General features: G+C 38.9%; 1 protein-coding gene across 1 annotated transcript in view; it reads left to right on the forward strand.

Moving 5' to 3' along the window:
• The window catches only part of pfdn1 (prefoldin subunit 1), a 94,026-nt gene extending 84,199 nt beyond the window's left edge, over positions 1-9,827 (forward strand). Inside the window, exon 4 of the mRNA XM_087995350.1 lies at positions 8,971-9,827. Within this exon, the coding sequence (XP_087851476.1) occupies positions 8,971-9,054 (84 nt within the window). The 3' untranslated portion in view covers positions 9,055-9,827. The remainder of the gene's footprint in view (positions 1-8,970) is intronic.
• Positions 9,828-10,934: the final 1,107 nt, after the last annotated feature.

A 10,934-nucleotide genomic window follows, 5' to 3' on the forward strand; every position in this document is an offset into this window, starting at 1 on the left:
TCAAATGCTTTTTGTGTGCAAACTGTACACCAGCATTCATGACTGGATATGTTAGGATTGCAGAGCTTAGATCTGATCAATTGGATGTGGAATTGTTGTCTTGTCACGAGCAGTTTATGCTGTTAGCTATACAGGTAGTCCTGTGTTGAGCATTGATAGGTTGACACCTCATGCTTACGTATGCTTGTTTCTGCTCCTGGCAACCTTCCATTTCTGATGGCACAGGGACTTTTTTTTGTAATTCACATGGAGCATGCGCATGGCTGACCAGCATTTATTGTCTGTTCCTAGTTTTCCTTGAGAAGGTGGTGATTAGCTCTAGGTTGACCTACAATGCCCTTGGGGAGATAATTCCAGGATTTTGACCCAGGAACTGTAAAAGAACAATGACATACTTGTTCTCTGAGGATCTTTTGGTGAATTTCTGCAGTGCATCTTGTAAATAGTACACATCGCTGCTACTGAGCATCAGTGGTGGAGGGATTGGATGCTTGTGGATGTGGTGCCAATCAAGTGGGTTGCTTTGTCCAGTGTCAAGTTCCTTGAATGTTGTTGTATTCCTGATCATGCTCCTGACTTGTGCCTTGTTGATGTTGGGGATGCTTTGGGGAGTCAGGAGGTTAGTTACTGGATGCAGGTATACCTAGCCTTTGATCTGTTCTTGTAATCACTGTTTTTGAGGCAAGTCCAATTGAGTTTCTGGCCAGGATGTTGATTGGGGATTCACTGATGTCAAGGGGAGGAGATTAGGTTGCGTTTTATTGGAGATGGTTATTGTCTGACCTTTATGTTGTGTGCATTTACTTGCCACTTTTCAACCCAAGACTGGACATTGTCAACATTTTGTTGCACTTGAACATGGACTGCTTCAGTTCTGAGGAGTTGCAAATGGTGCTGAGGATTGTGCAATCATGGGCAAACATCCCTTCTCCTGACCAGAGTATGATAGAGGGAAGATAATTGATGAAGCAGCTGAAGATGCTCTGGCCTCAGACACATCCCTAAGGAACTCTGCAGAGATGTCCTGGATTGAGATGACTGACCTCCAACAACCACGACCATCTTTCTATGTGCCAGGTATGACTCAGCCAACGGAGAATTTGCCCCCTGATACCCACCAATTCTATTGTTGCTAGGCCTTCTTGATGCTACACTGAGTCGATTGTGGCCTTTATGGCAAAGTTGTCACTCTCATTTCACCTCTGGAATTCTGATTTTTGAATCATGTTTGAACCCAGGCTGTAATGAGGTCCGGAACTGTTGCAGTTTATGGAGGCAGTTCATAACCATGAATGAATAAACTAAAATAACATTTACAAATTAAAGTCAAAGGCAACTAGGAATGGGCAGTAAACACTGGCCCAACCAGTGATGTGAACATCCCATGAATGAATGGAAAAAAAATCAAAATAAAACAGTTCAACTAGTAGCACAAATTGTGCTAAATAAATTCAGTCTTGTGGCCGTAATTGAGATGTTGATGCAGAATGACCTGAGATTGGACACATTGACATTTAGAAAGGTTAAGAATCTTGGAAAGGATGGAGGGGTAGCTTTGTTAATTAAAGATAACACAATAGAGATGACCTTAATTCTGGAAGTGAGGAGATGGCAGCAGTCTCAGTAGAGATGAGGAATAATAAAGGCAAGTGTTCACTTGTGTGAGTTCTGCAAAGGCCCCCTAACAGTAATCACTTGGTAGGATAGGGTACCAAGGAAAAAAGAATTGGAGATTGTCAAAAGGATATAGCAATTTTCATTGGGAACTTTAACCCACATATACACTGGAAAAATCAGATGGGAAAAAATAATTGAGATGAGGTTGCTAAATGTTTTCTGGACAAAGCATGTTATGACATCAGTTGGAGAACAGACTATATGAGACCTGATTTTGACTAACAAGTTAGAATTAATTACTGACCTCATGGTGAAAGTGACCATAATAGGATTGAATTTTATCGACAGATTGACGGAGATGTGTGGGCCCAGAACCACTATTTTGGATTTAAGCACTGGCAATTATGAGGGCATAAAGCAGAGTCAGCAAAAATAAACTAGCAATTTAGGTTAAAGGATAGGTTCATAAAGATGCAGTGACAAACATTTCAGGGGATATTCAATAAAGCACAGAAAAGATATATTCTAACGTGTAAGAAAACTTCTAAAGGACAGAACTCTCACAAGTGAACTCTTGCCTTTATTATTCCTCATCTCTACTCAGACTGCTGCCATCTCCTCACTTCTAGAATTAAGGTCATCTCTATTGTGTTATCTTTAATTAACTAATAAAATTCAGAGGTAGTGTCAGACTCAAAATAAAAGACATCACTGTGCAAAGATTGCTGATGGGTCAGAAGATTGGACAGATATAAATCCCAGCTAAGAATGAAATAAGTTTAATAAGAAAAAAAAACAAAAAGATAAAAGTAGATCGGAAACATTTCTGTAGATATTTAATGAAGAAAAGAGTTAACAAAGTGTTGGTCTTATTGAAACTGAGTTTGGGGAATTAGTAATGAAGAAATGGCAGATGAATTGAACAGATATTTTAGGTCAGTCTTTACAAGATAATATACAAATAATGTCCTGGATCAGGAATTGAAAGGGTGGGAATAATTCAAGAAAATTACAATTACTAGGGAAGTAGGACTGATCAAATCATTGGAACTGAGCATTGACAAGTCCCTGGGTTCTAATGGATTTTGTTTTAGGGTCTCAAAATAAGTAGCTAGTGAACTTGGTGATGCTTTAATTTTACTTTACCAAAACTCATCAGATTCAGGTAAGATTCCTTTTTATTGGAAATGTAACTCCTTTATTCAAAATGGGAATCAGGCAGATGGCAGAAACTACAGGCCAGTTAGCTTAACATCTGTTAGAGGGAAAATGTTAGAAGCTATTATTAAAGACATTACAACAGGATACTTGGATAAGTTCAAAGTAATCAGGCAGCCAACATGGTTTTGTCAAAAGGAAATCATGTTTGACTAGTTTCTTGGAGTTTGAGGAAGTCCCTTGTGCTGTAAATAAAAGGGAAACAATGAATGTATTGTATTTAGATTTCCAGAAGACATTTGATAGGTGCTGAAAAATGTGTTACTGGAAAAGCGCAGCAGGTCAGGCAGCATCCAAGGAGCAGGAGAATTGACGTTTCGGGCATAAGCCCTTCGTGGATTCTCCTGCTCCTTGGATGCTGCCTGACCTGCTGCGCTTTTCCAGCAACACATTTTTCAGCTCTGATCTCCAGCATCTGCAGTCCTCACTTTCTCCTGGCATTTGATAGGTGCCACATCAAAGTTTGAGTAGAAAATAAAAGCGAATGGTGAAGGGGGTAACATTATTGGTATGGATAAAAGATTTGCTGGCAAACAGGAAGCAGAGAGAAGAAATAAATGGGTCCTTTTTAGGCTGCAGAATGTCATGAGGGTGAGTATTGGGACCTCCAATCTTTACAATTTAATATAAATTATTTGGATGAAGGGACTTGAAGGTACTATTGCTAAATTTGTTGATCACATAAAGGTAGGTAGGAAAGTGAGCTGTGAAGAGGATATAAGGAATCTGCAAAGAGATATAGACAGGTTAAGTGAGTGGGCAAAGACCTGGCAGATGGAGTACAATGTGGGAAACTGTGAAATTGTTCATATTGGCAGAAAGAATAAAAAAGAAGCATGTTATCTAAATGGTGAGAGTTTACAGAGTTCTGATATACAGAGAAATTTGGGTGTTCTTGTGCGTGAATTGTCGAAGGTTAGTACACAGGTATCGGGAAAGCTAATAGAATGTTCATAATACAAAGGAAATTGAATGCAAATAGGGGGTATGCTCCAGTTACATAGGGTTTTGGTGAGACTGCATCTGGAGTACTATATACAGTACTGGTCATTGTACTTATGTAAGCCGTTCCATGATGGTTCACTAGCCTAATACCTAGAATAAAGGGGTTGTCTTATGTGGAAAATTTGGAGTGACTGAATCAGTATCCTTTTGGAGTTCAGAAGAGTCACAGGTGACTTAATGAAAACACATTAAGATCCTGGGAGAGCTTGACTTCGTGGATGAAAAAAGGATGTTTCTGTGATTGATCTATCTAAATTCGAAGAAACCTATGTCATTGTTTTCAACGGGGATCTGGGAAACATGGAAAAGATCTCTTATCAACTTGACAATCAGGCAAAATGTTGCACTGTCAATGCTACCATCCGTACCTACGCAATTAGACCAAAGTTTGAGGCAGAATTAGAGATACCAGTCAAGACCGCAGTCCTTGAAGCTATAAATGTGAGTGAGTGATTGATTGGGCCATGCCTGTTGGGATGAAGAAAGATGGATTGGTACGGATCTGTGGTGATTTTAAGGTGACTATTAATTGGGTACTGTGTGCTGCGCAGTATTTTAATCGATTACCTATCTGCTGTTTGAGCTGGAGTCAATTTTTGAAATGTAAATATGGTAGTCTGTGACTTTGAATCCAATCATGTAACCTAATTATGTCATCGGCCATTTTGGTACGAGAATCCTAGAGTCATAGAGATGTACAGCATTGAAACAGACCCTTTGGTCCAACCCGTCCATGCTGACCAGGTATCCTAACCTAATCTAGTCCCATTTGCCAGTATCCAGCCCATATCCCTCTAAACCCTTCCTATTCATATACCCATCCAGATGCCTTTTAAATGTTGCAATTGTACCAGCCTCCACTATTTCCTCTGGCAGCTCATTCCACACATGCACAACCCTCTGCGTGATAAGGTCCTTTTTATATCTTTCCCCACTCACCCTAGACATGTGCCCCCTAGTTCCGGACTCCCGCAAACCAGGGAAAAGCTTTTGTCTATTTATGCTATCCATGCCTCTCACGACTTTATAAATCTCTATAAGGTCACCCTTCATCCTCCAATGCTCCAGGTAGAATAGCCCAGCCTATTCAACCTCTCCCTTTAGCTCAAATACTCCAACCCAGGCAACATCCTTGTAAGTCTTTTCTGAACCCTTTCAAGTTTCACAACATCCTTCTGATAGGAAGGAGACCAAAATTGCAGACAATATTCCAAAAGTGGCATAACCAATGTCCTGTACAGCTGCAACATGACCTCCCACTTCTATACTCAATACTCTGACCGATAAAGGAAAGTATACCAAATGCTGCCTTCACTATCCGATCTACCTGCGACTCCACTTTCAAGGAGCTATGAACCTGCACTCCAAGGTCTCTTTGTTTAGCAACACTCCCAAGGACCTTACCATTAAGTGTATAAGTCCTGCCAAGATTTGCTTTTCCAAACTACAGCACCTCACATTTATCTAAATTAAACTCCATCTGTCACTCCTCAGCCCATTGGCCCAGCTGATCAAGATCTTGTTGTAATCTGAGGTAACGTTCTTCGCTGTCCACTACACCTCCAATTTTGGTGTCATCAGCAAACTTACTAACTATACCTCTTATGCTCAGACCCAAGTCATTTATATACATGATGAAAAATAGTGGACCCAGCACTGATTCTTGTGGCATTCCACTGGTCACAGGCCTCTAGTCTGAAAAGCAACCCACCACTACCACTTTCTGTCTTCTACCTTCAAGCCGGTTCTGTATCCAAATGGTTGGTTCTCTCTGTATTCCATGAGATCTAACCTTGCTAACCAGTCTTCCATGGGGAACCTTGTGGAACGTCTTACTGAAGATCACGTCCATCGCTCTGCTCTCACCAATCCTCTTGGTGAGACTTAATCACCTTCTTGAGACATGATTTCCCATGCGCAAACGCGTGTTGACTAACCCTAATCAGTCGTTGCCTTTCCAAATACATGTTAATCCTGTCCCTCAGGATTCCCTCCAACAACTTGCCCACCACTGATGGCAGGTTCACCAGTCTATAGTTCCCTGGGCTTTCCTTACCACCTTTCTTAAATAGTGACATCTCACCTGTGACTACTGATGATACAAATATCTCAGCAAGGGGCCCAGCAATCACTTCCCTAGGTTCCCACAGAGTTCTTGGGTACACCTGATCAGGTCCTGGGGATTTGTCCACTTTTTTATACATTTTAAGACATCCAGCACACCCCCATTTCAATATGTTACCATCTATTTCCCCACATTCTGTATCTTCCATATTCTTCTCCACAGTAAACACTGATGCAGAATACTTGTTTAGTATCTCCCTCATCTCTTAGGCTGCCTTGCTGATCTTTGAGGGGCCCTGTTCTCCCCCTAGTTACCCTTTTGTCCTTAATGTATTTTAAAAAACCCTTTGGATTATTCTTAACCCCAAAGCCGTAATGTTAGGAAAGAGCACGTTGAAGGATTGACGGGGCTAATTTGCCATTCTTGTTTCTGCTCCTCGATTGGTGCCAGGTGACCGATCTGAAGAAGTGTCACACTGGACTCAACACTAACTCTGTCTCTCCCTCCACAGACCAGCTGAGTTTCTCCTGCATTCTCTTTGTTTGTTTGTTTCAGATTTCAAACATTAGTGTTTTTCTTTTGTTGGCTGAGCTCTAATTGTATTAATTTAGTTTCATTAATTGTGTAATAAAAACCTAGTACTTTTTAAAATTGAAGTAGAATTATGCATTTGTGTGTGATAACTGGAGTGAATTTTAAGTGAGTAAATCCCACAGGACTAAATTCTGTGGCTTTTTGCTTTGCAATTTTCTGCTTGGTTTATATCCAAATGTACAAATTAGGTGCAGAAGTAGGCCAGAATTTTAGAAATTTACTCAGATCCAGTATCCCATTATGTGGTGTTGCTGTAAAAGAAAAGATCAACATCACAATTTATTTAAAAATTTTGGAGTGACAGTAACTATTTTCTCCAATGATAATCTTCATAGGCACTGGAGAGTCAGCTCGATTGCTCCTTATGACCTCATAAACTGGATTTAGTAAAATATGGCTTTACTGTTCCACTTATCTGTGAGGCTATAAATTCCTTCTATTTCTGCTGTAATTCTAGAAACCTTGTATAAGCAAGGGCAAGTGCATTTGGTGCTATAACCAACAAAATCAAATGGTCAACAGAAGCTAACAGAACTGCAACAGAAATTTGATGAAATTAAGTCAAAACATCACTATCAGGGTGATGGTGCTGTGGTATTCAAGAGTTAACTTGCTCTGCTGACCTGCAGGAAATTGGATGTCCTGAGGCTAGGATGAGATGCCTCTGACTTGCAGATAGATTGTAAAAAATTACACTATCTTCTCCTATTATTCAGAGCCATTGACATGGCCATTTCCTTGCCATTCAGAGCAATTTACATTGTCATCTCCTACTGTTTACATTTTCATCCCCTATTCAGAAATCAATAAGAACATTGCAGTTGGAATTTGACGACTCCTCTATAGTTACAAAAAATATTCACACCAGATCTGGCCATTAAGGGATGATTTGCATTACATTGTTTCTGGAGATGATGTAGTCACTGTATTGTGTCTTGAGTGGCATGTGACTGTGAGGGAGTGGCTGGGGGTTGTCTTGTGAGCATTACTGACTATGATATAAAGATTTTGTATAAAGGAAGGACTGTTTCCTTTGTTCAGGAAGCTTTGTAAGCATGGCGAAGAGTGCTAAGAGTTTCTCCAAAGCTTGTATTATACTGTGCTTAATAAATTTTGCTTGTTCACAGAAGTTGGTGTGTTGCACTTGCATCAAGTGTGTAAGAATCTCAGAAAAAAACCTAATAATGCACCCCTATTCCTGCAGAACCCACTGGTCTTTTAAAGGCTTCTAGTGTGCTGGTAGACACCTCACGCTCCCTTTCAACAGACACCTGAGCATGATGTAACCATGGAAGAGGTTCAGACAGTTGGATATTAGGAACCTCCCCCATCTTCACAGCCTGCTGCTTGGACTTGTTAATGGACACTTTAGCCAGGCCTTAGCATCATCTTCATGGAATGGTGTTTAATTGGATCAGTGGTTTATATTGTTTGATACTATCTTTAATAGAGAACTGAGCTACTGCCCATGGGAATGAGAGCTCAGGGGAATTGAGTTTAAACGTACATCATCCCATGGATGCTAAGCTTAGAAAATCAGAGTATTACTGAAGGCCACAAGCCTTTGCTTGTACAAGTTTTTTTTTGGAAATTAAGGGAAAACAGAAGGAATTTATCACCTTTTCAAAACGTTATAAAGCAAAGCCATTTTTACTAAATCCAGCTTATGTGGCCACATGGGCAACCATGCTGCTGCACCAGTGCCCATGAAGCTTTCCAGATCTGTACAATTTCAGAAGAACCCTGTGGGTGGATAGCTTCTAACTGTCTGATTCATAATAAATCTATTTCTGGAATATTGAATTTAGGAACTTTCCAGCATTACTGGACTGCTAAGTGAACAAAACAGGAATTGGGTGTGCAGTATAAAATCAAAATTGAGCTAATGGAGCCTGAAAAAAAAACAACACAGGTATTTAGATAGCATATGACATTTTACATGAATTACCATGATAAAACAATAAGTGTACCCTTGCATAGAAAAATATAACATTACACAAGAGACTGTTGATAATATTGTATATTCTGGCTATCATTTTTGGAAAATTGGAGTAAAACCCAAAACATGTTTATGCTTTTCTGTTACGAAGCTTGCCTGTTATTCATGATTATATACGACAGGTAAATTATTCAATCAGAATGTCCATTAATAAATTTCCAGATTTGCTCCGATAAATTGAAGTTTTATGCTAACTTTTTTGTTTAGAAAGTAACTTTTGACAAAGTTTGTGACACATCTCGTGGTTGCTGAACTATTAATATTTGGGCCAGTTATATTTGTACTTTAGTCAGTATAAATTTGTATCAAACGACATCTGGTTTGGTCCTGTATGCTTATGAGTAGGTAGAAGAGTTTGCTTCTGTTAATCAGAATTAAAAATCAAATTATTTTGGTCTCTTTAAATACATTAATTGGAAAAGTTATTTCAGAATATTGTAAAAATTAATTGTGTATTTTTATTTTTTGACAGCAACGAAAATCCTACTTAGAACGCAGTGTGAAAGATGCAGAAGACAACATCAGAGAAATGCTAATGGCCAGAAGAGGACAATAACAGTTTAGACTACTGGAAATTCGGTTTCAAAATTATACAGAAGCCACTTTTGTATTGGTGCTTATTAGGCTGGATTCTCGGAGATTGGTTTCCATGGGCCAACTCCCACCATTAACTCAAAGCCCATCATCCTTTTCCAGTGACACAATTTTGACCCAGTTTCTTTTGTGTGTCTATGCTGCCAGGTGAAATGAATTGGACCTGGTTGTAAAACAGGCGGGAATCGACTCATGGCTAGCAATCGTCTAGCATCCAACTAAAATATAAATTAATATAACAGCAACTAAAATGGTACAACCTACCTGTACAAATGATCATTTTGCTTCCAAGAGCACACAATTCCTGTGACCTGTATAGTATTGTGACAGCCTTGATCTCCAAATTCAGCTGCACTTTTATTACCAAATTTCCTTCGTTATCAAATTCATTATCTTCATCAAAAAATCAAAACTTTTCTTAATACATGTAAGCAGCTTCACTTTATTTTATGGGAGTTATATCAGCACTGAAGCGTTGGCAGCCTCAGTTGTTCAGAAAGCAGACCTGTATTTTCTAGTTTCCTAAAGTATGCACAATAGGTAAACTGATATTTAGACAGGTTTATAATACATCATCACTGCTTCATTAATTCTAGCATCCGTTTTCACGTTTGAATATAAGATTATATAAATGTGCATTTGTGAATATGAGATGTGCTCTGACATAAACTCATTATTTGTTTTGCATATTGAGAAGAATCTGGTAAGATGGAAATAAAATATCATAATATAAAATGCTGTTCTATTCTCTAACTTTATAAAGTCTTGATTATGTGCTTTTTGTTGTAATGCTAACACATGCTGTCTCCCTGAAGTCACTAAGGTGGTTTTAGCTGTGTCATTATTGTGGCCATTGGATCAGTTTTATTCCTGCCAACAGGAATTTGCAAAATTTGTCCACATATTTCCCAATCATTGCATTTGTCCCATGCCAATTATAAAGTGCTCCTGGTTGTAGTCAGGCAGAACAGACAAAACCCGCACTCTTGTCCTGCCATATTTAATGGCATTGGGACACCAATGCTATGAAATAGTTTGATACACTTACTTGCGATTCAAAAGCTTTTGAATAAAACTATTGATGTACTTGAAACTAATGTCCAGAGTAGGTGTAAAAGAACTTTGTGACAGCCCAATGTTGTGGTAAATTACTCACTAAGTAACTCTTGTACAAGGCTCCTGAAAAATAGTTTCATACCTAGTTTTATTCATGAATTGTGGAATGAGTGCAACTGGCTTTATCTTCAGAGCATGTAAATGATACCGCATTTCATTGACATGCATGTCTTCGATTCCTTTGTAATTCCTTGGTGTTGGAAATGTACATTCTCAATTTGAATCTATTATTATACTGTAGTTTGCTCCATTAACCTTTTCATCGAGCTTTATGGAGAAATTTAACTTTTTATTTCAGATTTAAGGAGTTCACTCAGTAGTGAATTCTCAACTAAACATCTGACGCATGCTCTGGACAAATTTACTATTTAACATTATGTCTGTAAAATGACTGTGTAATATTCAACAATGATAATTGACATTGTTCCTGCTGAATAGCACTGTGTGTTTTTGACAGTGACATCAGGGCTACTTGGAGTTGTAGCTTTACATTTTAGTAGCTCTTGGAATATGGGCATCAGCAGCAAGACTATGACTTATTGCCTTTGCTGAGTTGCTCAGAGAAGTTGGTAATGGGCTGCTTTTTGCTTGTTCAATTGCTACAGAGAACAGCTAAGAGTCAACCACATTGGAAAAGGATTAAAATACGTGTATGTATAAAGGTTAGACTGGGTAATACTGAACTCATTTTCTCAACAATGCAACAGCTTCATGACCATTTTGTCA

The sequence above is a fragment of the Chiloscyllium plagiosum genome, unplaced genomic scaffold (genome assembly GCF_037043375.1).
Source record: "Chiloscyllium plagiosum isolate Xiang-an unplaced genomic scaffold, Cpla_swu_hap1 HiC_scaffold_16, whole genome shotgun sequence".
Classification (NCBI taxonomy): Eukaryota; Metazoa; Chordata; class Chondrichthyes; order Orectolobiformes; family Hemiscylliidae; genus Chiloscyllium; species Chiloscyllium plagiosum.